A 27,124-nucleotide genomic window follows, 5' to 3' on the forward strand; every position below is an offset into this window, starting at 1 on the left:
TCATCACATACCAATTTATTCGTTGTTTCAATCCTACCGGTGGTTCGATGAAGACCTTCACAAGTTACAGCAATATCTATCTTAATCCTTTCTACGAGAATAAGTAGTATGCCAAATCCGTTGATTGTCATCAATTTATACTGGTGAAGGATACTCATAACATAATTCTTATTATTGTTTCATCCAAGTGATTAATTCTTTCTTCCGGAATTCGTTCATGATATCGAATTCTCGGTTCCAAGTTGTTCATCTTTTCTTTCCGGAGCTCCAAGTTATTTCAATTATATCATTTCAAACCTTCATCTAATCATTGCAAGGCTTCACCTTGTGTTGTCAACTTCTCTTTCTTTTTATCATCCTTTTATTACCGGAGTTCTTCATGGAGGCTCTACATGGTGGTTCGTCAAGGATTCTTTTCATTCTTCAATTGTTCTTCAAGATTTCTTTTGAAGTTATGATCCGTCAAGCTATACTCTAAAATAAACATGGTGCTCAACACATGTTTGACTTGAGGAGTCCAAGCATTCTTCATCTTGCATTCTAAAGTGCAATTCTTCCTACCTTATCTTTTGAGGTGGTGTTATGTCATTCTCGATAATTTTCCTTCGGGTTTCATGATTCACAAAGTTTTCAGGAGTGACATATTTAAATCCATCATTTTATGTTCGTTCAAGAGATCTTTTCAACCAATCAATCTTTTTGTTGGAGTTGTATTGGGTTATATTTCACCTATAGCCTTCCCTAAGGAATGTAGCTATTTGTGGAGTTTATCAATGATCAAGTTTTCTCCTTCTCCTCTTGATGGAAGAAGTTTTCATCTCTTCGTTGATCTCAAACAAGCAATTGTTTTCGTTAGTGGCAAATTTTCAACTCATGTTTTGAGATGTCTCCATAAGCCCACGAGGATCATATCCTTTTGTTGTTGGTTTTTTTCCAACAACTCCGTTAGAACCTTCTTGGAAGGATGCTTTCCAAGCTCATTTGTGGCAGAAGTTGTCATTTTCTTCTCCGTTATCTTATTCTGACGATCTATCTTCTATTCGTTCGTCCTGGAGGCTTTGTGATGTTGCTCTCTTCGACCAATCATCTCGTTTTGTCAAGATCATGTAATTTTTTTCCTTTCTTATCCGTTTAGCCGGAGTGTCGTGTTTTCATTCGAGTTCTCTCTTCTTATCAAGTTTTGTCTCCTTCCTCAACCGGAGTGCTATCTGAAATCTTTCTTACCCCTTGTGCCATTCTTTCTTTAGTTCCAGAGGCAATGTGTTGTTAATTTCATCGTGTTTCCTCTCATCTTGTGAAGAACATGTTCAATTCCTTCCATTTACAGTCGGAGTGCTGTCCAAATTATGTCATCCTCATTCCTTCTTTATCTTGTTTAACCGGAGTGTTGATGTCTATCATTCCTCTTCTAACCGGAGTCTCATCCAAGTGCTTTCATTTTGCCAAGTCCATATTGTACCCCTTCCATTTTCCAACCGGAGCGTTATCGTAATTGTTCATTATCGTTCCTTGTACATCTCGTTTCAACCGGAGTGCTCGCATGTACTTCTCGTCCATTGCTCTCGTCATTCACAGCTTTGCAAACTCCAAAGTTCTCATGGTGTTCTTTGCTTCCGTTTACTACGGAGTTCTCTCAATTCGCTTATCTTCGTTGTGTCATTTCCTCAAGCTTTGCGACCTCTCAAGGTTCTTTGGTTTCACTCGGTTGTCAAGAAGCAATTTAGTTTTACCTCTTCTCCTCTTCTTCCGTTTCTCTCCGGTGCCATCCTAGATCTCGGGACGAGATCCTCTTGTAGTGGTGGAGTGTTGTAACGCCCCGAGACCGACGCTCCGATTGCCTTCCTTGTTTGGCGAGTCAGCTCTGTTATTTATTTTGTTGTTGCATTCTTCATCGCATCATTCGCATTGCATCGGCACTCTGTTGCCGTCATTGTTTTCCAAACTTGCATCCGCTCGTAGTTGCCGCGTTCCCCCTTGCGTTCGTTGACCATTCTGAGCCTAACCGGATTTTCGATTCTCTCTTGTCTGACCGTTTGACCCTTTCTGCACAACCACCGAACCCCTCCTTGCGCAGTGCATAGACCCCTCTCGCGCGTCCGGAACTACCCCGAACCCGACCCGGGTTGTTGTCACCGTTGGATTCGGATCATCCCCAAACATCTACAAAACATCACCGTTTTCTTTGTTGGACACTCTAGCCTATTTATCTCGACCGTTTGATTTTAATCGGAGGGTCCGTTTAGCCCCTAACCTAATCCGTGATGTATATATATATTCGTCCACCCCTAGTCCATTTTGGCAAACCCTAAAAATCCTCCCCCTTGTCCCGTCGCGCCGCCGCCACTAGCCCCACTCACCAAATCCCCCTCGGGATCCTCCCGATCCAAATCCACAGCCCCTCCTTGATTTGCAAACCCAGCCAACCATTTGAACCCCGACCCCGAGCACCTCCCACCTCGAGCTCCTCCCAGATCACCACGCCGCCTTCATGAGCCAGGAGCTCGTCCACGGCCTCGAGCCACTTCTCCCGCCGGCAATCGAGTCCATCGACCAGGACCCCGTCGTCCTCCAGCAGCAACCCGGAGCTCCAGCTCCCCTCCCTCGGTCCATGGCGCCCTCGCCCCGAGCACGCAGGACACCATGGCCGGCCTCTTCTTTCGATCCGTCGCCGCACCTTCGTCTCCTTCAAGCAGCAGCAGCCCCGTGCGCCTTCGACCACGCCTGACCCCGAGCCGCTGCCTTCCCCTCGTTCCCCTGTGCAGACCACCCAAGGCCGTCCCGACCCCCCTGCTGCCTCGAGCGCCCGCGCAGGACCTCGCCGGACCACCAAGCTTCAACATCCCGAGGTTCCCCGTGCCCGGTGCCTTCCCTTTCTTCTCCTTCCTCATCCTGCAGTTCTTCTTCCGCGGCTCTCAACCTCCCCATCTCTCTCTCACATGGACCGCCGTCGCCAAGTCCGGCCGCGGCCGTCGCCTCTGCATCCGGCCCCCTCCGCCCAGATCCGTCGTCTCCGCCTCCCTGCCATCGCCTCCGGCGAGCAGCCGTGCCGCCGCGGCTCTGCTCCCTGTCGGGCAGAGGACGCCGCTCGTCCCTGCCGCATTGACCGTGGACAGCGCCCCTGGCCCAGCTTCAGCGGCCGCGTGGGCCACCAGCAAGCAGTCCAGCGCCTCCTGGCCCAAACTCTCACAGCCGCGCCAGGCCAGCGGCCTCCTCCTCCACCGACTGGGCCTCAGCCCATGGTGAGCCACCGCTGCGCCCCCCTTCCACTGTTGGCCCAAGTGCAGTTTCGGCCCGTGTAGTTTTTTTTCCCGTCTGCGATTTTGTCCATTTATCCAGAGTATTGCAGTTTTACAGAAAAACCCCTCATGTTCTTGCATTAATAATTAATAAACCGTGCATCGGATTAAAATGATTTAAACATGTAAAATGCTTAGAATTTTGTGTAGATTAATAATATGCCACTTTCATCCCATGCTAAAACGTTTAAACTTGCTGTTTATTTAATTTTGGATATATGCCATGTTAAAATGATTTATTTCATAACTAAATAACCGTAGCTCGGATTTTAATAAACTTTATATGTAAATGGGGTAGAAAAATGCATAGATTAACATGGTGCACTCCATTTTGCTGTTTAACAATATTAAAATTGCGTTTATGGCAGAACAGTACCAGATCCAAATTATGGACATGAGGATTTTCCGGAAATTGTTGTTTGTTGTTCCGGCCTCATTTAAATTGCCTAAAATGTGTAGTTTACTTATGTCTCACCTCTTGACATGTTAATCAACATTTAATATTGTTGGGTCCATAAACGAGAGAGAACTAAATAATTAAATGTGGTGTTTCGTCAATATGCAACTCGTTGCATACTGAGCTCCACTTAATTTGTAGTGTTGTTTGTTGCACTTTGCCATGCCATGCCTCATTAAACCAGACATGCATCATATTTGTGTTTGCATCATGCCATGTGTATGTGGTGGTTGTTTACTATGTTGTTTGTTTCTTTCCGGGTTGTTTCTCTCGTTAGCTTCGGTTTCGTTCCGGAGTTGTGAGGATTCGTTCGACTACATCCATTTGTCTTCTTCATGGACTCGTTCTTCTTCCTTGCGAGATCTCAGGCAAGATGACCATACCCTCGAAATCACTTCTATCTTTGCTTGCTAGTTGTTCGCTCTTTTGCTATGCCGCGCTACCTACCACTTGCTTATCAAACCTCCCAAATTGCCATGAACCTCTAACCTTTGTCACCCTTCCTAGCAAACCGTTGTTTGGCTATGTTACCGCTTTTGCTCAGCCCCTCTTATAGCGTTGTTAGTAGCAGGTGAAGACGAAGATTGCTCCATGTTGGAACATGTTTATGTTGGGATATCGCAATATCTCTTAACTTAATTAATGCATCTATATACTTGGTAAAGGGTGGAAGGCTCGACCTTATGCCTGGTGTTTTGTTCCACTCTTGCCGCCCTAGTTTCCGTCATACCGGTGTTATGTTCCTTGATTTTGCGTTCCTTACGCGGTTGGGTGATTTATGGGACCCCCTTGACTGTTCGCTTTGAATAAAACTCCTCCAGCAAGGCCCAACCTTGGTTTTACCATTTGCCTACCTAAGCCTTTTTCCCTTGGGTTCTGCAGACTCAAGGGTTATCTTTATTTTAAACCCCCGGGCTAGTGCTCCTCTGAGTGTTGGTCCAACCCATCAGTCGCCGGTGGCCACCAGGGGCAACTCTGGGCTGGCCTACCGGAAGCTTGGACAATCCGGTGTGCCCTGAGAACGAGATATGTGCAGCTCCTATCGGGATTTGTCGGCACATTCAGGCGGCTTTGCTGGTCTTGTTTTACCATTGTCGAAATGTCTTGTAAATCGGGATTCCGAGACTGATCGGGTCTTCCTGGGAGAAGGTTTATCCTTCGTTGACCGTGAGAGCTTATAATGGGCTAAGTTGGGACACCCCTGCAGGGTATTATCTTTCGAAAGCCATGCCCGCGGTTATGTGGCAGATGGGAATTTGTTAATATCCGGTTGTAGAGAACTTGACACTTGACCTTAATTAAAACGCATCAACCGCGTGTGTAGCCGTGATGGTCTCTTCTCGGCGGAGTCCGGGAAGTGAACACGGTTCCTGGGTTATGTTTGACGTAAGTAGGAGTTCAGGATCACTTCTTGATCATTGATAGTTCACGACCGTTTCGTTGCTTCTCTTCTCGCTCTCCTTTGCGTATGTTAGCCACCATATATGCTTAGTGCTTGCTGCAGCTCCACCTCATTACACCATCCTTTCCTTTAAGCTTAAATAGTCTTGATCTCGCGGGTGTGAGATTGCTGAGTCCTCGTGACTCACAGATACTTCCAAACAGTTGCAGGTGCCGATGAGACCAGTGCAGGTGACGCAACTGAGCTCAAGTGGGAGCTCGATGAAGATCTTGTTCGTTGTGTTGTTTCTTTTCATATTGATCAGTAGTGGTGCCCAGTTGGGACGATCAGGGATCTAGCAGTTGGGTTGTCTTCTTTTATCTTGGTTCCGTAGTTGGACCTATGTGTGTATCTTGTATGATGTATGATTTATTTATGTATTGTGTGAAGTGGCGATTGTAAGCCAACTCTTTATCCCATTCTTGTTCATTACATGGGATTGTGTGAAGATGACCCTTCTTGCGACAAAACCACAATGCGGTTATACCTCTAAGTCGTGCCTCGACACGTGAGAGATATAGCCGCATCGTGGGCGTTACAAGTTGGTAATCAGAGCCATCCCCGACTTAGGAGCCCCCTGCTTGATCGAATCGCTGGCGTTGTTGAGTCTAGAGCAAAAATGTTTTGAGTCTTAGGATTATATATATCGGAGAGTAGGATTCTTCAAATTGATGAAACTACTTTTCTAATTCAAAAATGTTCTGATTCTTCAAAAATGTTCCTGGTATGATGTTTCAAATTCCTGAACTTTTTTCTTCAAATTGATGAAACTACTTTTCTAATTCGACGAATAAATTTTGATGAACATTTTTTCAAATTCGATGAACTTTTCACGAAAATTAATTGAGTTTTTTTAAAAAAATTGATGAATATTTTTCAAAATCACTGAACTTTTTATCATAATCGATGAACTTTTTCTCAAATTTGATGAACGTTTTCCAAATTTGATTTTTTTTGTTTTCAAAATCTGTGAACAATTTTCAAATTTGATGATTTTTTTAAAAAAATCAATGAACTTTTTTCAGGTTTGTGAATTTTTCTTCCAAAATGAATAACTTTTTTCAAAATCATGATATTTTTTTCAAATAATTCAAAATATTTAAGTGGTACAACAGATGAATGGTTCTGTGTAATAAAATAGTGTTGCGGCCTTGCTATTATGTATTTGCCTCTCTTACTAATCACAAAGGGCAAGTAGCTTGCGTGGTTGGTGTTATGGTGAGTTTGAAACCTGTAGAGAGCTTTTTTGCGATTTTTTTGCTATCTTTTGCGTTTGCTAGTCTGCGAATTTCATGGGCCGGCCCAGCACGGGGCACTGCAGCCGCCAGGAGCGCGAACGGGCGCCTGCAGCGCCGTATAGGAGCTCCCACAAAATTGTTCTTCCGCTCGCGTCTAGTTCTGATGAAGAATTGGAGATTCCACACAAGAGATTACGAGAATCGGTTTTTTTAGAATGGCCACACTTTATTATTCAATGTGACGTCCCCGATTTGACCGTACACTAATAATGCACGCAAATGTGTACGATCAAGATCAGGGTCTCACGGGAAGATATCACAACACAACTCTACAACATAAATAAGTCATACAAGCATCATAATTACAAGCCAGGGGCCTCGAGGGCTCGAATACAAGTGCTCGATCATAGACGAGTCAGCGGAAGCAATAATATCTGAGTACAGACATAAGTTAAACAAGTTTGCCTTAAGAAGGCTAGCACAAAAGTAGCAACGATCGAAAAGGCATCGCCTCCTGCCTGGGACCTCCTAACTACTCCTCGAAGCTGAACTCCACGTAGAATCATCCTCGGGATCTCTAGCTCCTGGACTCCAGTATCTGGTTGCGACAATCAGGTATAGAAAGGGGAAAAGAGGGAGAAAAGCAACCGTGAGTACTCATCCAAAGTACTCGCAAGCAAGGAGCTACACTACATATGCATGGGTATATGTGTAAAGGGTCATATCGGTGGACTGAACTGCAGAATGCCAGAATAAGAGGGGGGATAGCTAATCCTGTCGAAGACTACGCTTCTGGCAGCCTCCATCTTGCAGCATGTAGAAGAGAGTAGATTGAAGTCCTCCAAGTAGCATCGTATAGCATAATCCTACCCGGCGATCCCCTCCTCGTCGCCCTGTTAGAGAGCGATCACCGGGTTGTATCTGGCACTTGGAAGGGTGTATTTTATTAAGTATCCGGTTCTAGTTGTCATAAGGTCAAGGTACAACTCCGGGTGGTCCTTTTACCGAGGGACACGGCTATTCGAATAGATAAACTTCCCTGCAGGGGTGCACCACATAACCCAACACGCTCGATCCCATTTGGCCGGACACACTTTTCTGGGTCATGCCCGGCCGCGGAAGATCAACACGTCGCAGCCCCACCTAGCCTCAACAGAGAGGTCAACACGCCGGTCTAAATCCTATGCGCGCAGGGGTCTGGGCCCATCGCCCATTGCACACCTGCACGTTGCGTACGCGGCCGGAAGCAGACCTAGCCTAGCAGGCGTTCCAGTCTAATCCGGCGCGCGCCGCTCCGTCGCTGACGTCAAGAAGAGCTTCGGCTGATACCACGACGTCGAGTGCCCATAACTGTTCCCGTGTAGTTGGTTAGTGCGTATAGACCAAATGGCCAGACTCAGATCAAATACCAAGATCTCGTTAAGCATGTTAAGTATCCGCGAACGCCGACCAGGGCCAGGCCCACCTCTCTCCTAGGTGGTCTCAACCTGCCCTGTCGCTCCGCCATAGAGTAAAAGTCGAGGGCCGTCAGGAACCCAGGCCGACCTCTACCGGGATGGAGCCACCTGTCCTTTCAGCCCCCTCATCAGAATCACTTGCGGGTACTCAACGAGCCGACCCGACTTTAGTCACCACATGTGTCATGTATATAAAGTATATAGTATATACCCGTGATCACCTCCCGAAGTGATCACGGCCCAGTAGTATAGCATGGCAGACGGACAAGAGTGTAGGGCCACTGATGGAACACTAGCATCCTATGCTAAGCAGTAGGATGGCAGGTAAGGGTAACAACTGTAGCAACAATGACAGACTATGCAGCAGAATAGGATTAACAAAAGTAGTAACATGCTACACTACTCTAATGCAAGCAGTAGAGAGAAGAATAGGCGATATCTGGTGATCAAGGGAGGGCTTGCCTGGTTGCTCTGGCAAGTAGGTGGGGTCGTCAACAGCGTAGTCGGTCGGGGCACCAGCAGCGGCGTCGGTCTCGTAGTCTACCGGAGAGAAGAGGGGGAAGAAACAATAAATACAATGCAAATAAATGCATGACGATGCATGACATGACAAAGCGTGATGCTAGGCGTGCCCAATCACGGTAGTAGGTGATACCGGGGAAGGGGGGAAACATCCGGGAAAGTATTCCCGATGTTTCGCATTTCGGACATATGAAACGGAGGGGGAAAGTTGCGAGTTTGCTATGCTAGGGATGTGTGGCGGACGAACGGGCTGCGTACCCGGATTCGTCTCGTCGTTCTGAGCAACTTTCATGTACAAAGTTTTTTCATCCGAGTTATGGATTATTTAATATTAGTTTTCAAAGTTTTTGATTCATTTTAGAATTAACAAACTTAAATTAATTAGGAAATGTCATTATGATGTCAGCATGACATCAGGGTGATGTCAGCAGTCAATAGTCAATTGACTTGGTCAAACTGACGCGTGGGTCCCAGTTATCATTGACTTAGGTTAACTAAACATGATTAGTTAATTTAATTAAGTGATTAGGTCAATTAATTAGGCTGAATTAAGTTAATTAAGTCTTTAATTAATTAATATTTTTATTATTTTATTTTATTATTTTTATTTTTATTATTTCTATTTTTTTATAAAACATTCTGGGCGCGGGGCCCCACTTGTCATTGGGCCACTGGGCCAAACGGGCGCTGGCGATTCTGGCGCACCCGTGTGGGGCGTGCTGGCGCCCGTGCACCCGCACGGGGGCGACAGCGAGTGCCGGCGTGGCCGGGGAGCGGGAACAGAGGCGTGGTGGCGCGACGAGCGGCGGGGCGAACCACCGACGCAGACGGGGGCGACATTAGGGGGGAGCGCTCGTCAGGCGAGGCGAGGAGACGCGGTGGGGCTGCGGCGGCCGGCGCAGGCACATAGGGAGCGAGGCGACGATGAGCAAGGGGCCGCGACGGTGAGCAAGGGGCCGCGGCGGTCGGCACGGGCGCGCGGTAGCGCGGTGAGCAGAATGGGCTGGAGCGGGTGGCTGCGCGGTGGCGCGGGCAGAGCAGCAGCGAGCAGGGGGGAGGGTCGCGAGTGGGAGGGCGAAGGCAGGGGCACAGCTGTCGCTGGGCGTGTAGAGCAGCGACAGCAGGCCACCGCGGGCGGGCGCAGGGTCGCCTGGTGCGGTGCGCGCGCGCGCTGGAGCCAGGAGGGGGCGGTGACCGCGGCGGGGACAGCGCGGGCGCCGTGTGTGAGCGAGGAAAACAGTGAGGGGGAGGAGCTCACAGGGGGAGTGGCAGGGTACGGGGCAGTGGGCGCGGGGAGGAGGTCGGGGACGACGGCGACGCAGGGGAGGCAGGCCGGCGAGGAGGTCCGGCAAGTCCGAGCGACGGGCGCCGGCGGGGACGGGCGCCGGCGTCGGCGCACGGCGTCGGGGTTCGGCCCGATCCAGTTCTGGATCGGGGGGATGGGGAGCGAGGGGGAGTGGGGGGTTAGGGTTTCGGGGGGTGGAGGAGGCCTAGTAGGCCAGGGGGTGCCGGAGTGAGTCGGCTGGGCCGACTGGCTCCTTCGGCCAACTGGGCCAAGGCCCAGTCGGGAGGGGGGGCTTCTTTTATTTCTTTTTTTCTTTTCTACAGTTTTTATTTTATTTTTGCTCTGGTTTGTTAATTGCTTAACCATCAAAGGACTTTTGTAAAGCATGGAGCTTGTCACATGAACATCATTGCATTATATAGCAATGCCACAAAAAGCTGAAGGTCTTTCGAAAAGATTTAATTATTTTAGAAATCGAAAAGGCCAAGTGATGTGCCGTTGGTCCACTGTTTTAATTTTTAGGGGCATTTCTGGAGTTTCTAAATTATTGGTTTTATTTTTATAACAGCTTTGGTAATTTTTGCAATATTGTGAACATTTTAGTTTTTAGTGTTTGAAAACTTTTGTTGTGTGTTTTTATTTTAAATTTTTAATTTGAATCGGTTTCGAACTAACGCGAGATTAGCACAGAAACCGGGGTGACATGGCATCATTAACGTGGGATTACTGTAGCCTAATTATCTGGGCGTCACATTCAAAGTTTACAAAAATTGGAATACATAATGGGTGATGGTGCCAGCCCAGCAATGTGGCGGAGGAGATCATCTGCAAGGCATATGCCTTCCCTACATGCAGTCGCTTCTAGAGACGTGTCCCCAGTAGGGATGTGCACAGCACGCCGCTTGCTTGCAAAACTACACAATGGCGACACAAATTATTTGTAGCAATTAAGCTTGCCACAAACACCATCTATGCATGATTCATCAGCTTACTCAAAGCATTAAGCTGGTTTCTGTTGGTAGCGCCCCCTTAAACTCTTCAATCAAGTCTGTAGTAAGACAGAATAACCAGTACTTATGCAAGATAAAGCCCCTCCCAAAAATGGTATGCGTAATTAGAATTCAGTTCAATTATATGATCTATATGTCATTATCTCTATTATCGAAGAGGTGTATGTAAGTTGTTTCATTCGCTTCCCTTCCCTCCAATCATTTCATTCATTTCATCTCCACCTTCCCTCCTCACATGCACCGGTTTTATTGATTTTTTTTCTATTCCGGTTCGATCCGTCCTCACAAGTTGCTCATGTCCTGAGCTCTCGCTGTTATGTCTTGACTCACCTTGCACGTAGGGTTCCTCTAATGTGGAGGTTACACCGCCGCCGCAAAATTCCTCCTCCCATGCTCGGCCCATCGTCCCTTTCATGGCGGTGGTGGATCGACACGAACACAAGGGGATGGGGTTAGGGTTGAGAGCGGCGCAATTGGCGAGGGGCTCCTCCTTGGGGGTCCGTGCGCCGGAACGGCGGCGAGGAGCACCGGAAGACATACAGAGTGGGCACCGCGAACGGGAAGGCCCAAAACGCGCGGTGGGCTGGCGGCCGGCCCACGTACCGTTTCTGCACCTCCGGGAACGTGGTGGGGCTGGTTTTCGGGTTCCGTTTCTTTGATTCCAGAAAAATGTTATATTTCATGTAAAAATATTTTAAAAAGTTGGAACAAAAAAAGTATTTGTTTTTAGTTTGCAAATTTTGAGATATCCACATATTCATAAAAAAATTAAATGTTGGTGGTATTTTGAATGTTCATGAATTTTTAAAAGCAAAAGAAGAAGAAAATATAAGAAAAAACATAAAGTAGAAACCCCCCAAAACCAGAGAAGAACGCCCAAGAAAACATAAAAAATTGGGCGAATCCTATTTGACGCTGCCTGTTAATGTGTATTTTGCAAACGGGCGCCTGCAGCGCCCCGCGCTGGGCCGACCCATCTTCGCTTTCTTGTAAACGCGTAAAAGGCGCACACGCGGGGGATCAAACCAGCGACGTCCACACCAAACTATATTGCGGTAACCACCACACCACCTTCACTGATATGTCAACTTACATCTCTTTCCTTCTTCTTTTTTCTTGTTTTCCCTTTTCCTTTTTTCGTTTTATGTTTCTGTTTATTCTTTTTTTCTTCCTGGTATGATGTTTCAAATTCCTGAACTTTTTTCTTCAAATTGATGAAATTACTTTTCAAATTCGATGAATTTTTTAAATTTTGGTGAACATTTTTTCAAATTCGATGAACTTTTTTCAAATTTTATGAACTTTTTTCAAATTCGATGAACTTTTCTTGAAAATTGATTAACTTTTTTTAAATTCGATGAATGTTTTTCAAAATTGCTAAACTTTTTTATCAGAATTGATGAACCTTTTCTCAAATTTGATGAACGTTTTTCAAATTTGATTTTTTTCTTTTCAAAATCTGTGAACATTTTTCAAATTTGATGATTTTTTTTGAAAATCAATGAACTTTTTTCAGGTTTGTGAATTTTTCTTCCGAAATGAAGAACTTTTTTCAAAATCATGATATTTTTTCCAAATAATTCAAAATATTTATGTGGTACAATAGATGAATGGTTCTGTGCAATAAAATAGTGTTGCGGCCTTGCTATTATGTATTTGCCTCTCTTACTAATCACAAAGGGCAAGTAGCTTGTGTGGTTGGTGTTGTGGTGAGTTTGAAACGTGTAGAGTTTTTTTGCGATTTTTTGCTATCTTTTGCGTTCGCTAGTCTGCGAGTTTCATGGGCCGGCCCAGCACGGGGCACTGCAGGCGCCAGGAGCGCAAACGGGCGCCTGCAGCACCGTATAGGAGCTCCCACAAAATTGTTCTTCCGCTCGCGTCTAGTTCCGATGAAGAATTGGAGATTCCACACAAGAGATTACGAGAATCGGGCTTTTTTTTAGAATGGCTACACTTTATTATTCAAAGTTGACAAAAATTGGAATACATAATGGGTCATGGTGCCAGCCCAACAATGTGGCGGAGGAGATCATCTGCAAGGCATATATCTTCCCTACATGCAATCGCTTCTAGAGACGCGTCCCCAATAGGGATGTGCGCAACACGCCGCTTGGCTTGCAAAACTACACAATGGCGACACAAATTATTTGTAGCAATTAAGCTTGCCACAAACACCATCTATGCATGATTCATCAGCTTACTCAAAGCATTAAGCTGGTTTCTGTTGGCAGCACCCCCTTAAACTCTTCAATCAAGTCTATAGTAAGACAGAGTAACCAGTACTCATGCAAGATAAAGCCCCTCCCAAATATGGTATGCGTAATTAGAATTCAATTCAATTATATGATCTATATGTCATTATCTCTATTATCAAAGAGGTGTATGTAGGTTGTTTCATTCGCTTCCCTTCCCTCCAATCAGTTCATTCATTTCATCTCCACCTTCCCTCCTCACATGCATCGGTTTTATTGATTTTTTTCTATTCCGATTCGATCCGTCCTCACAAGTTGCTCATGTCCTGACCTCTCGCCGTTATGTCTTGACTCACCTTGCGCGTAGGGTTCCTCTAATGTGGAGGTTGCACCGCCGCCACAAAATTCCTCCTCCCATGCTCGGCCAATCGTCCCTTTCATGGAGGTGGTGGATCGACACGAACACAAGGGGAGGGGGTTAGGGCTGGGAGTGGGGCAATTGGCGAGGGGCTCCTCCTTGGGGGTCTGTGGGAATGTACGATATGAAGGAGAGAGGGCACCATGGCAAAGGTGAGTTGGGTGTCAACCGGTTTTAGATGAGAGGGCTCCAGCAAGAAATGTCTCGTTACGGTGGGAAACCGAGCGGGAAGGGGAGGGTCCGACAGAAAAAAGAAGGATGCGTCGTAGGGTGGGGTTTTTATGTTGGGACCACATGTTGGCGATAACATGGTAGATAGTCATGATAAATACATTTCTCCCTGACACATGGGCTACATTTAGGGGAGCCCGAACTATTCAAGAAGTTGGATTTTGAGAAGCCCATTAGATGCATGTTTGATGTCTGAACACGCTCGAACGTATAAGAGAGAAATGAGCTTCAACTTTGATTACGACCTTAATTATTTGTTTGATTACGACCTTAATTATTTGTTTGATTTATTTATATGTATAGTAGTCTGTAGCAACACTCGCACGTTCTGCTAGTAAGTACTCCCTACATTCGGAATATTCATTTCTCCAACAGGTATTTTAGGACGGAGGGAGTAGTAGAGATGAGATATAATGGCACCGATAGAGAATTCGTGCACGCGCAAGGAATTTGGTGGGCGAAACGGACGTGCACCTCGGCTCGGGGCACCAGCGGAGACCACGTACCGAACCGCAAAGCCAAACGATACCAGACCGCTGATCCAGCCGCGCGTCCCACAGAAAATCATGCCCAGTTGCCCACAGTAACACACATCCGTCGCTCTCCCACCAAACACCAACCATGGAGGTAGCAAAAGGAGGCACGAGAAAAAAACCATCTATTCTACTACACACCGGATAAGAGGAAGCAAGGTATGATACAATCTAAATCGATCTTCTAAAAGTAGAATCTGAATCCATGCACGCCGTGTTACGATCTGAAAATCGCAAAAAAAAAAAGTGTTACGATCTGAATACACAGTGTGGATGCGACCTGAAGCAAATCACAGTAGTACCAGCATTAGCTAGAGGGAAGTGGTTTGGCTATGCTTGACATCTCCGGCGGGCTTAGTCAACCACGCCAGCGCAGCCCAGAGGTTTGCAGGGGCCCTTGAAACGAAATCAGCAGCAGCACCTGGTATCTCCCAGAGGTCGGTGAGCCCTGCGCAAAAACAGAGTAATCAGACACCACCTGTTTTTCTGCTGTCTGTGAAATGAAATGAACATCACAACTCCCCTCTTTGTATCCTACTGCCTCCATTCCTAAATATAAGTATTCGTAGAGATTTCACGATAAACTTCATATGAAACAAAATGAGTGAATCTATAACCTAAAATGCATCTATGTACATTCGTACGTGGTCTCTAGTGAAATCTCTACAAAGACTTATTCAAAAACGGGGTATTTCTCATGCCATCTAGGTTGGTTGAGCTGTGGCAAATGATTTGATACCAAGGTTAGCGCAAATGAACATCAAACATGGTGATAATCCCATGGATGTCACCACTACTGATCCACTACACCAGTGGGCAGTACATTTTAGAATTCAGAAGAAGCAGCCGAAGAAGTTCAGTCTGCCTGCCCTGCTGCGTCTCCGACCCCACTCACCTACCACCAACCGCTCCCATCGGCTTTCTTCCGTTCCTCCACCGTATAAAGTCACCGAGGTCCGAGAGCACCACCAGCTCCACCACCGTCTCCACCAACCCAGAGCAGAGTCGCGGCAGGCACAATGGACGCGGCGTCGCTGCTCCCGTTCGCCATCGCGCTGGTGGCGATCCCGATCTCGCTGGCGCTGCTGGACCGGCTGCGGCTGGGCCGGCTGCCGCCGGGCCCGCGCCCGTGGCCGGTGGTGGGCAACCTGCGGCAGATCAAGCCGGTGCGGTGCCGCTGCTTCCAGGAGTGGGCGGAGCGGTACGGGCCCATCATCTCCGTCTGGTTCGGCTCCTCGCTCACCGTCGTCGTCTCCACCTCCGAGCTGGCCAAGGAGGTGCTCAAGGAGCACGACCAGCAGCTCGCCGACCGGCCCCGCAACCGCTCCACCCAGCGCTTCAGCCGCAACGGCCAGGACCTCATCTGGGCCGACTACGGCCCGCACTACATCAAGGTGCGCAAGCTCTGCAACCTCGAGCTCTTCACCCAGAAGCGCCTCGAGGCGCTGCGCTCCATCCGCGAGGACGAGGTCACCGCCATGGTCGAGTCCGTCCACCGCGCCGCCGCCGGCCCCGGTAAGCTGCCATCCCAGATCGCACGCCCCTCTTATTTTCTTTTTCTTTTCTTTCCCCTTTTTCGCCCACCGCACATTTCGGAGACAGACAGTGTGCGCGCGTGCGTGCCATTTCGGAGTAAGCGGGGGTGGTTGCTGCAAAATACAGGGAGGGAGGTATCTTCTGTTAGGCGAGTGGACGTGGTGTCCTCGTGTTTGGTGGGTTTGGTCGACCAATTGCTCTGTCGTGTTGACGGTGCCGACGATGCGTAGCCGTTCCAAAATGCCAGGCCTCCGTCGGTCGTTTCGTATTGATCTTGATTGTTTTCGGTGCCAAATTTGCAATGGATCGCAGGAACAATGAGTCTTGGCCGATTTGGTGGTACAGTAAACGGAGCTGATCTGTTGAAATGCCTCCTGTTGGGTGGCCACATGACAAGCACGTTGCTAGAGTACTGAACCGTTAATTGACGTATAGAATAAATAAACGTAAAATGCAGTGGCACCAATAAATCATCATTGGTCAGCTCTGATGTGATGAGGGGCCTTGAGTTTGTTTTATTATTCCGCAGACTGGATCTCAACACGATCATGGTGGTTGCAAGTTGTACAAGTAGGCTTCGCTTCACATGAGGCTTAGTACACATGGGGGTAGTAATAGTAATCTCGATTCGGTATGCCATTTAAGCTTCAGATTAAGACAATTAGCTGCTTTCTGCATTACTGTTAGTTCAGATAATTCGACGCTCACATATAGGCCATGACGCTACTCGATTCTTTTATTCGTAAAACAGTTTGTCTTATTGTGTACTAGCGCCGAGCGGAGGATCTGGTACCTGAAAAACTGTATGACATTTTGGCCTCCCTGTCAGTCAGTGTTATGATAAGCACACTCCTTGTGGTAATGAGCCATTTTTAATGACACTGCTATTTAAGGCGCAAGCATTGTCTTGTGTCACAATACCTGTTTGGCCAAGCCAGAAATCTTGACTTGACTGTCATGGCCACACAAATCATATATATGGAGTGCTATTTTTATCTTATCTTTTAATCTCACCAATGTTATGAATGTAGCTCCATACTGGTACAGAACTGATGTAGTTTAGTTGCACAGTTTGGGATAAATTTATATGTTGTGGGTTTAGGAGCAGCTTACCTTGTACTGTTTGGCAATAATACCCATGTTTTATCTGCCCAAAAATCTTAGCTTGATGTCCGACAAACTGAGCTTTTGTTCATGGCAATGGACCTATACTAGTATACCTACTAAAACAGATCAGATTGATGATAGTTTCAGGTGTGACTTTGACTGCAATTAGTATAGGCTTTAGTCCTTAGGCAGTCTTACTACAGCATTTGAGTTATTGGTATTTGATTGAGAGACGTTAGTCCAGGCCGTTATTTCATTGAGTTAACTGGTATCACAAGTCCAATATTGGGAGTCCAAGATGTGAAATGTTTATCAAGGCTCTAGCACACTGAAATGGCAAGGAATGTTTGTTCAGTAAGCAAAGTGGAATGCGGGTTTGCATCAAACATAAAAAAGTGGCAACACATCCTTACTATTACATCTCATTGATGGTCTCTGGTCAGTGCTCAGTGGCACACACACGAATTAAAACTTGTTTTCACTTATTGTACTGCGCATTATGCTCCAAATGCATGGTGTCTCATCAGGAATATGCTAGACTAATTACATGCCATTTCATGCTTCCCTCCTTTGCCTCAACCCTATTATTTCAATCTTTTTAGGAATATTTCAACTTATTTTTCACCCTTCTCTTTCTTCGAAATACATCTGGCATCACATTTAATTTCATATTCAGTGTGTGTTTTAGTATTAATGTAGCAAATTCATGCGAATGTATAGTCTTGTAGCGGTAGCCTTCTCTCTATAACATGTTGATTTACTATAGGAACATATGCTAGCATATATCCAGAAGAAGAAGAAACATACAAGTTTTACTTTATTTTCATGGGACATTCTTTGTCAGTGAACACCAACAACTGTGCCTGGTGTGTGGGTTTGCTTGTGTTCAACTGAATATCCACATGGATTCTTTGCGCCGATGTTTAGGTTTTTTCGGTTGTTGTGGAAAACATTAGGTTTTTGGTATAATTTAGCAAAACATTTATTGTTCTATCTTTTGGTTGTCACTGTTAATTCATCAGCCAGCCTCACAAAATGGAAACATGGCATACACAATGTAACAGTTTATATTACCTAATCACTTTAAAGTTTAAACCATAAACCAACTTGTCCTCTTTCCCGACAGTATTAACTATTGAGTTGTAAATTAACTATTTGTATGTTTTTTCAGGTAATGAAGGAAAGCCATTGGTAGTGAGGAATCACCTTGCTATGGTGTCCTTCAACAATATAACAAGGCTAGCTTTTGGGAAGCGGTTCATGAATGCAAATGGTGACATTGACGAAGAAGGGCAGGAGTTCAAGATTATTGTCAACAATGGTATCAAAATTGGTGCATCTCTCTCTGTTGCTGAATACATTTGGTACTTGAGATGGCTGTGTCCACTTAATGAGGAGCTTTACAAGACCCACAATGAGAGGAGGGATCGTCTGACCAAGAAGATCATTGAAGAGCATGCACAGGCCCTCCAGGAGAGAGGTGCCAAACAGCACTTTGTGGATGCACTGTTCACTCTCAGAGAGAAGTATGACCTTAGTGATGACACAGTTTTCGGACTTCTATGGGTATGTAGGATGCCCCTTTATAAATAAGTAATTTATCTTCTTATATTCCCTTCTGTTTGTTTCAAATGAGATCCCCTGCTAATTTTTAATGTCGAATGGGATAGCAATGTCTTCGTAGTTCTTCCATTCTTCTCACAAATGCCACATAGCTTTTATTAAATCTATTGATATATGGATCAAGAGAAATCACATTAAATTTAGTTAGATTCAGTAGATCAATTTAGGTGAGGTGCCACTATCTCAAGGTTGGTGTAAGATGCTGGGATTGGAAAATGTATGTTTACTTTCGAGTTGGAAATTAGGTAGTGCTTTATTGTACAATTATTCAACTACCAAAAATGCTTTGCAAGAGTTTGTAGGCTACTCAGCTATTTATTAATTTTTGTCATTGGACGCCTCTTCATATTTCTATCTTTCACATGCCAATAAACTTGTTCATACCGGCAAATCAATACCATAGAAGTCCTGATAGAAGTACACAATATATGCTATTTACTGAACTTCAAGCCTGATAATCTCATTTGGCTTTTTAGACGTTCTTAGCTCTTACCAAATACCATCCCTTTCTTATGTCCAGGACATGATCACCGCCGGAATGGACACGACAGTCATATCAGTCGAGTGGGCCATGGCAGAGCTGGTGAGGAACCCCAGGGTGCAGAAGAAGCTGCAGGAGGAGCTGGACAGCGTGGTCGGCCGCGATCGCGTCATGTCCGAGACCGACTTCCCGAACCTGCCCTACCTGATGGCCGTCGTGAAGGAGTCCCTCCGCCTGCACCCGCCGACGCCGCTCATGCTGCCCCACAAGGCCAGCGCGAGCGTCAAGGTCGGCGGCTACAGCATCCCCAAGGGTGCCAACGTGATGGTGAACGTGTGGGCGGTGGCCCGGGACCCCAAGGTGTGGAGCAGCCCGCTGGAGTTCCGGCCGGAGCGGTTCCTGGAGGAGAGCATCGACATCAAGGGCAGCGACTTCAGGGTGCTGCCCTTCGGCGCGGGCCGGAGGGTGTGCCCCGGCGCGCAGCTCGGGATCAACCTCGTCGCCTCCATGATCGGGCACATGCTGCACCACTTCGAGTGGTCTCTGCCGGAGGGCGCCAGGCCGGAGGACATCAGCATGATGGAGTCCCCCGGGCTCGTCACCTTCATGGGCACGCCGCTGCAGGCCGTCGCCACGCCGCGCCTGGAGAATGAGGAGCTGTACAAGAGGGTCCCGGTTGAGATCTGAGCTGCTTGGAGTGTTGCCCCGCTCGCTGCTTTCAGCTAGGTGCTGGATGGAGCTCGTGTTGTTGTAAATCGTGAGGTGTTTGACTGCCTTTTGAATGGATCTCATAAAGCGACGACGGCAGATCGCAGATCGTTTCTCCCTTTATTATTAGGTTTTCGTTCGATATAGTTTTGTTTTTCTGTTAATAACAGTTTAACACAGCAAATCATTCTAGACAATGTATTTCTCCACATAATATATCTTGTTCTGGACTGAAATTCGGCACCGATCGCACGTTAAGGCCTTGGTAAGAAGCTTTGGAAACCTGAGGTATGTTTTGTTGTTCATGGGCCCATTCATTTCAGTTTTGTTTTCTTCTCTCACGGCAATGTTTATCGGTATCCCCTAAGGGTGTGTTTGGTTTGAGAATCAAGTGTAATGAATGTTAAAATAGGTCTAGCGTGTCACGTGCATGTACTTTGTACTTATATAATTGTATGTGCTGCTCCACGGAAAACCTTAAACCCTATTCTCAAACTTGGTATTAGAGCCTACCCTACCCTAGCCGCCGCCGCCTCTCCTCCTTCCGCCGCCGCCACCGCAGTACTTTTTCGCGGCCGCCGCGATGTCCACCTCCCCGGCCGTGACGTCCACCACCTCCTCCGTGCTCACCCTCACCATCTCCGCCCCGGTCATCGCTCCACCCACGGCGTCGGCTCCCATCCCCGTCCTTCTGCCCATCGCGGTCTCTCTGGACCGCAGCAATTTCATGCTCTGGAGGGCTCTCACCCTCCCCAACTTCGCCGGAGTTCGCCTCCACGGTTTCCTCGATGGCTCGGCCAGGGCATCGGCACCGACCGTGACGACAGGCACCGGTGACGCTGCTCGCACCGTGTCCAATCCCGAGTACGAGCAGTGGTGGACTCTTGATCAGAAGGTCCTCGGGCATCTCCTCGGTTCGATGAACGTCGAGATCTCCGCGCAGCTGATTGGCTGCAGGTCGGCGGCCGCAGCTTGGGCGGCCGTGCACACCATGTTCGCCGCCGAGAACAGCGCCAGCGTGCGTAATCTCCGGCGCCAGATCCAGGCGCTGAGGAAAGGAGACAAACCCGTCGGCGAGTACATGCAGAAGGTGAAGGCCCTCGCTGACTCGATGGCCCCCGCCGGCTCTCCTCTTCACGATGATGAGATCATTGACTACATGCTGACCGAGCTCGGCTCGGCGTTTAACCCTACACTATTAGGGAAAAGCCTAGCAGTAGCGCGGGAGGCAGCGCTACTGGTACGACGCTACAGCTAAAGGTTAGCAGTAGCGTGGGTTAACCCACGCTACTGCTATATCCACTTAGTAGTGCGCTTCCTGGAAAGGGCGCTACTGGTAATTACAAGTAGCGCTTCTCTCAGCCCGCGCTACTACTATTATTCCGTATTATATTTCTTTTTTATTTCATGTTGTATTCATACACCTTTATACAAGTTTTCATACAACAGCAATTTAGAGATTGTTTTTACATCATAATGAGTTATTACATCACTGGATGAAAGAAGCGTGGACTAGTTTCAAGTGGATGGACATCCACTTGAAACTAATCTGCGGATCTTTCACCCAATGATATAATAAATATCATCATCATCATCGTATCATTAACAACTTATCATCACAATACATCATTGTCATATAACACCTCCTCATGATCATCGCTTTCATCAATTAGACATCACATAGCAAGTTGGTCACTACTCATAATCGCAACTCATCATCATCATCAACTCTAACACATTGTACCACATAATAAATATTGTACCTAGGACCTACTTCTCTCTCATAGGACCTACTACCTTCTCTTAGGTAAAAAAGCATAAAACAAGATAGCCCCTGACTCTCCATTATGGAGAATGGAGATTATCCTGTCTCCAATTCTTGCCTTTCGCACAATGTTGCTTCCAAGAACCTCCCTACGACTGACCATACATTTTTCCATTCTTTGATTATCATGTCTTCACCGGTTTTAGAAATCCAATATGAACAGGTGTGATTCGTAGGATGACCTGGCTGTATGTTCAAAACATCAAGGCGACCATTTTGATACATCAGATGAGGCACACAATCCTTCGGGATTTTCTGTTGAAAAACATAGTAATAACTACGTAGTTAGCAATGTAGTTAAGTTTTAAAAGAATTTATGCGAAAGATGCACGGATGTCGTAATAGTAAAAAATCTTACCATGGCATCCATGAATGTTACCGTAGTTCAACACATGCACTAGTGGCACGTATTGACCATAATGTGGAGGAGTTTGATAATAGATATTGTAATTCTCAAGATCAGTACAAAACGCGATCAGATGATTTTTCTCCTGGTAAGTTAACTCAAAGCCATCGGTGTAGTAGGTTCTGCCTACCATCTTCCGCACATTGTTTGAAGAATGAAAATAAGCTGTCAATGGAAATAAGCTGTCAACTATTTTGAAATAAACAATATGAATTAGTTAATAACTATGTTTGAGAAACTCATATAGCGGTAGAATTGGAAGCGTATCAACAAGGACCCAAATGTCCATCTTGTCTTGGTCGATGTCAGGATCACCAAGATCCATGGCGACAAGCATATCCTCATAAAAACCATACATCTTGCAAAGTGCTTCCCAATTTGTGCAACCAAAATGGGTTACGCTCTCAGAATTGTACAGATTTATTTCAAAATCCATACCATGATGGGTCCTTAGATGAATTTTCTTTGTTTTGAAATTTTCATGGTCTTCAAAATCCATCCTCTCCAAGACATAGCGTCTTGCATGGCATGGGATAAGCTACTCGAATTGTAAAAGATGAAAATTACACGTTGAAATAGTTGAAGTCGTGCTTAATTACGAAAAAAACGCTTGTCGTCGTTGCGTACCGTTTCAACATCGAAGGTCCCCTGGAGCTTAATGCTGAAGCGCCGACCTTCGTCCAGGTGAGGCCTGTCGCATAGACCCCGGTCGTCGTTGCACCAGTCGCACTCCCCCGGGAGACTTTCGTCATCCGATAACGACATTTCCTAGGTTCATAATTCAAAGATTAAACTTGTACAATTCAATATATGTACTACAAAAACTAAATTAGATCATTATTATTCATCACGGGTTGACTATCGGTCTGTCGAGTCTTTTTCTTGACTCGCGTGGTGTATATATTCGACCGTTGGTGATGATCGCTCCTCCTTTCGTCCCCGAGTGCATTACACCAAAATGTCTAGCACACGGGAACGAAGGAGAAGTGACCCCCACGACAACAGTCGGGATTCTTCGTCCTCTCATATATAGTGGAGACTCTCCCTCACTGATTCCTCTCTGACATTTGCGACCGTCGGTGATGGTCATTCCTCCCTTCCTCCCCGTGGATTACCAAAAGGTCTATCACGAGAAAGAAGAGGAGGAACGACCCCCACGACAACACTCGGGATTCTTCTTCTCTCATATATGGTGCAGACTTTGTCCCTCACCCATTTGTTGACTTTCATGTATGGAGCCTCGACAGACTTAAAGTCAACCCAAAATGTTGTTTAATTATCTTTCTAGAAAATCCAGGCCACTCGATATTTCCTACATATTCTAGCACAAGTCATGCCAAAATTCACGGAAAAATCTGGCATGACCTTTGCTAAAAAAGGACATATCGAGCGCCTGAAATTTACCGGAACGGAAATTAATCAACACTCCGGCAAAACATAGGCCACTCGGAGGTGTAACCTGCAAACATGACCGGCCACTTGGGCAAGCACATATCCTATTTGAGCAACACAAGATATACATGTTTTTTAGCTACATCATATGAGCATTCAAACTTGATGGTCATTGCATTTCAATGGTTGAAAATATGAACAAAAACATTTCAAAATATCTTATAGGACTCATATTGACATGGAGATTTGGCTGGTCTCACCTCGAGGTCGGAGGGGGTCGGTGACGGGGACGATGGAGGGGCTCCTTGATTTCTGCAAAAACAAAAACCCTATAAGCTATCAACTAATCAAATGCATACGCCTTGCATAGTGGGGGTCCAATTTGAGCATTCAAAATAGTACTTTTCCAATTTGAGCATTCAATAAGCAAAACCAAATCGTAAAATAAATAAGTATTCAAATTAGGATGCATTCAATAAGCAAAATTAAATCATTTCTTGCGTCCGTACATCGTCGAATATTATCACTAATACATCTCCAATAGTATCATACATATAACATCACTAATACAACTAAAACCCCAGCGAACGACGGGTATCGGCGCAGGCGGTGGACACCCAAAGAGAAGGAACCATCATAGGATCATAGCTCCAGTGAGATCCCTGAAGAACCTGCCAGGTGTTGGAGAACCTGCCCTCCAACGCAACAATGTAGCGACGGACGTGCTCGTCCTCCTCGCTGACACGGTGACGTACCACCTCCGCGGGGTCCTCAAGCCTCTGCACCGTCACTGGCCCACGCGACCACCACCAAAGAAGGTTCGGGTCAATGACGGGCTGGCTCCTCACCAAGCTGTGCCCCCCGGTAGATAGCACCTCCCAGTACCAGCCCGGCGGAGCCCAGTCCCGGACATGGCCCCTCTGATCAAGCAGGTGTCCTCCGCCGAGTCGACGACGAGGATGCGGGATAGGCATCGTTGACGTCGACGCGGTAATAATTGCTTTAACTAAAAAAAATAACAACAAATGTGACATGTTCAACCATTTCTATTAATTCAACTAGTTCTTACTAAAAATAAACTTACTATAAATAAAGATAAACTAGTTCTTACTAAAAATAAACTAGTTCAACTAGTTCTATTAATTTTCTTACTAAAAATACACTAGTTCTTACTAAAAATAAACTAGTTCAACTAGTTCTATTGATTTTATTACTAATTCTATTAAACAATTACTAAAAACAGTAAAAAAACTACATTATACAATATAAAAAAACTACAGTAAAAAACAGAAAAAATAGAGATGGAGGGAGGAGGGGGTGGGAGGAGGAAGGAGGAGGAGGGGGAGGAGGCCGGTGGGATCAGAGGACGGAGGAGGAGGGAGGGAGGAGGGGAGGGAGGAGGGAGGAGAGAGGAGGAGGAGGGGGCAGCCGGAGGAGGAGGAGGGAGGGGGCGGTGGGAGGAGGGCTGCCGGCAGAGGAGGGAGGAGGGACGAGGGGTGGCCGGAGGAGGAGGGAGGAGGAGGGAGGGGAGGAGGAAGGAGGGAGGAGGAGGGACGGAGGGAGTACCTCGGTGGAGGAGCAGCGCGGCGGCGGCAGCGGACGACGGGTATCGGCGCGGGCGAGAGTGAGTGAGAGGGAGAGTGAGTGAGAGGGTCAGGCGCGTGGGGAGGATAAGCTAAGGTTAGTAGTAGCGCGGTTTCGCGAAAAGTGTTACTGCTACAGAGCATAGCAGTAGCGCTGGGTACAGATATGCGCTACTACTAGGTGGGGCTAGCCATCTACGCCCAGTCCAAACATAGCAGCAACGCATTTTGCTAGTACGCGCTACTACTAAAATCGTAGCAGTAGCGCGGTTTATTTACACACGCTATTACTAAGTAGTAGTAGCGCACGATTTTGTCCAGCACTACTGCAAAGATGCTGTGTATAAGGTTTTCCCTAGTAGTGCTATCGCTGCTTCGATGAACTTCGCGGGCATGCCTATCACGTTTCCCGCGTTTTACTCGAGTGTCCTTCACTACGAGGCCCTGGAACAGCAGCAATCGGAGCTTGAGGATTGGCAGTCCTCCGCCAACGCTGTGTCCCGGCCGATCTACACCACCAACCCCGGCCGTGCGCCTGACTCGGGCCGCCCGAGTGGCGGCCGTCCTTCTGGCGCCTCCCTCCCACCCGGCTCGGGTGGCTACGGCCCCGGCCAGGGAGGTGCCCCTGGCTGCAACAGCGGCAACAGCGGCGGCTGTCGGTGTCAAAACCGACAGATCTCGGGTGGGGGGTCCCGAACTGTGCATCTTAGGATTGAAGGTAACAGGAGATAGGGACACGATGTTTACCCAGGTTCGGGCCCTCTTAATGAAGGTAATACCCTACTTCCTGCTTGATTGACTTTGATGAGTATAGGGGTTACAAGAGTTGATCTACCTCGAGATCGTAATGGCTAAACCCTAGATATCTAGCCTGATTGATGATTGCCTCTACGGACTAAACCCTCTGGTTTATATAGACACCGGAGGGGGCTAGGGTTGTACAAGGTCAGTTTACAGGGGAAGGAAACTATACACCCAAACGTCAAGCTTGCCATCCACGCAAAGGAGAGTCCTATCCGGACACGAGGGAAGGTCCTCGATCTTGTATCTTCATGACCCATCAGTCCGACCCACATCACATAGCCCGGACGCCTGAGGACCCCCTAGTCCAGGACTCCCTCAGTAGGCCCCGAACCAGGCTTCAATGATGACGTGTCCGGCGCGCAGATCGTCTTCGGCATTGCAAGGCGGGTTCCTCCTCCGAATTCCAAAAAGAACCGCACTCGACCTTTCGATGATGACGCAGTATTCGGCTTCTATATCTTCGATCTTGCTGGCTGGCCCCTCCATGATACTCCGGAAGGCTTCGGCTTCGCATTAAACATCATTTCCTTCGGCTTCCGCGCCTCCGTCGCCTCGACTTCCATGTGTCATACGAATACGAAGGGTCCAAGCATTTTTTGCAGATAACACCCACACGGCGTATGGAAGGCGTCTATTTAAGGAGATTAGATCTCAGATGCCATTTCACACCAGGCGAAAATCCTTCAAACTCGCCACAAGAAATCACGCAAACATGGCCATCGCTCCCAGTTCTTCCTCCCGCCCCCACGGTCCTCAAAAAGGCGATTGGGAGAGCTGCTCGGTATCCCATGCCCAGGTGACCAAGCTTCAGGTGCAGGGGTATCTTCCTCCCGCGAATCTAGTCCCCGTTCGGGCGGGAGTAACTTCCTTCAATGACGAGGCCCTGGCGGAAAACTTCCCCAATCCTACCGAAGGGGAGCGAGTGTGCTTTGTTTCCTTTCTATTAAGAGGCGTTGGGTTCCCAATCCACCCCTTCCTCCGAGGGCTCCTGGAGTATTATGGCCTCCAACTACACAATCTCCCACCCGGCTCCATTCTGCACATTGCGGGTTTCGTTGCTCTTTGTGAGCTGTTCCTAGGCTGCGATGCCCATTTTGAATTATGGAGGAAGCTTTTCTGCCTCGTCCCCCGCTCCCAAAAGGGATCTATATTTGATGTGGGCGGTGCCGAAGTATGGCGTATAGCCGGGACAAAATACCTGTCCGGCACTCCGAAGAAGGCATCCGAAGAGTGGCTGCTACCTCTTGAGCACTGCGTTGGTTTTCCCTTGAAGAGGAAAGGGTGATGCAGCAAAGTAGCGTAAGTATTTCCCTCAGTTTTGGAGAACCAAGGTATCAATCCAGTAGGAGGCCACGCATGAGTCCCTTGCACCTACACAAACAAATAAATCCTCGCAACCAACACGATAAGGGGTTGTCAATCCCTACACGGTCACTTACGAGAGTGAGATCTGATAGAAATGATAAGATAATATTTTTGGTATTTTTATGAGAAAGATGCAAAGTAAAGAAAGTAAAATAAAAGCGGCAACGGAAATAGCTTGTTGAAGGAAGATTAATATGATGGAAAATAGACCCGG

General features: G+C 47.0%; 1 protein-coding gene and 1 long non-coding RNA gene across 2 annotated transcripts; one reads left to right on the forward strand and one right to left on the reverse strand.

The window, feature by feature from the left end:
- Window positions 1-13,951: 13,951 nt before the first annotated feature.
- On the reverse strand, window positions 13,952-14,528 carry LOC123493944 (uncharacterized). The gene is made up of 2 exons (XR_006663467.2): window positions 14,383-14,528; window positions 13,952-14,304 (listed from the first exon to the last, which is right to left on the reverse strand). It is a non-coding gene; the product is annotated as an uncharacterized lncRNA (long non-coding RNA).
- A 392-nt stretch (window positions 14,529-14,920) lies between these two features.
- Window positions 14,921-19,771, forward strand: LOC109752053 (cytochrome P450 98A1). The gene is made up of 3 exons (XM_020310922.4): window positions 14,921-15,595; window positions 17,895-18,289; window positions 18,867-19,771. The coding sequence occupies exons 1-3, from the start codon at window positions 15,100-15,102 to the stop codon at window positions 19,512-19,514; spliced, it is 1,539 nt and encodes a 512-aa protein (XP_020166511.1). The 5' UTR covers window positions 14,921-15,099; the 3' UTR covers window positions 19,515-19,771.
- The last annotated feature ends 7,353 nt before the right edge of the window (window positions 19,772-27,124 follow it).

This window comes from Aegilops tauschii, chromosome 1 (genome assembly GCF_002575655.3).
Source record: "Aegilops tauschii subsp. strangulata cultivar AL8/78 chromosome 1, Aet v6.0, whole genome shotgun sequence".
Classification (NCBI taxonomy): Eukaryota; Viridiplantae; Streptophyta; class Magnoliopsida; order Poales; family Poaceae; genus Aegilops; species Aegilops tauschii.

What these genes read in the sequence shown, in the direction of transcription:
- LOC109752053 (XM_020310922.4), top strand. Translation starts at nt 15,100, where the DNA reads ATGGACGCGGCGTCGCTGCTCCCGTTCGCCATCGCGCTGGTGGCGATC. An exon ending in CCGCGCCGCCGCCGGCCCCG is followed by an intron (nt 15,596 to 17,894) that starts GTAAGCTGCCAT and finishes ATGTTTTTTCAG; the next exon opens with GTAATGAAGGAAAGCCATTG. An exon ending in CAGTTTTCGGACTTCTATGG is followed by an intron (nt 18,290 to 18,866) that starts GTATGTAGGATG and finishes TCTTATGTCCAG; the next exon opens with GACATGATCACCGCCGGAAT.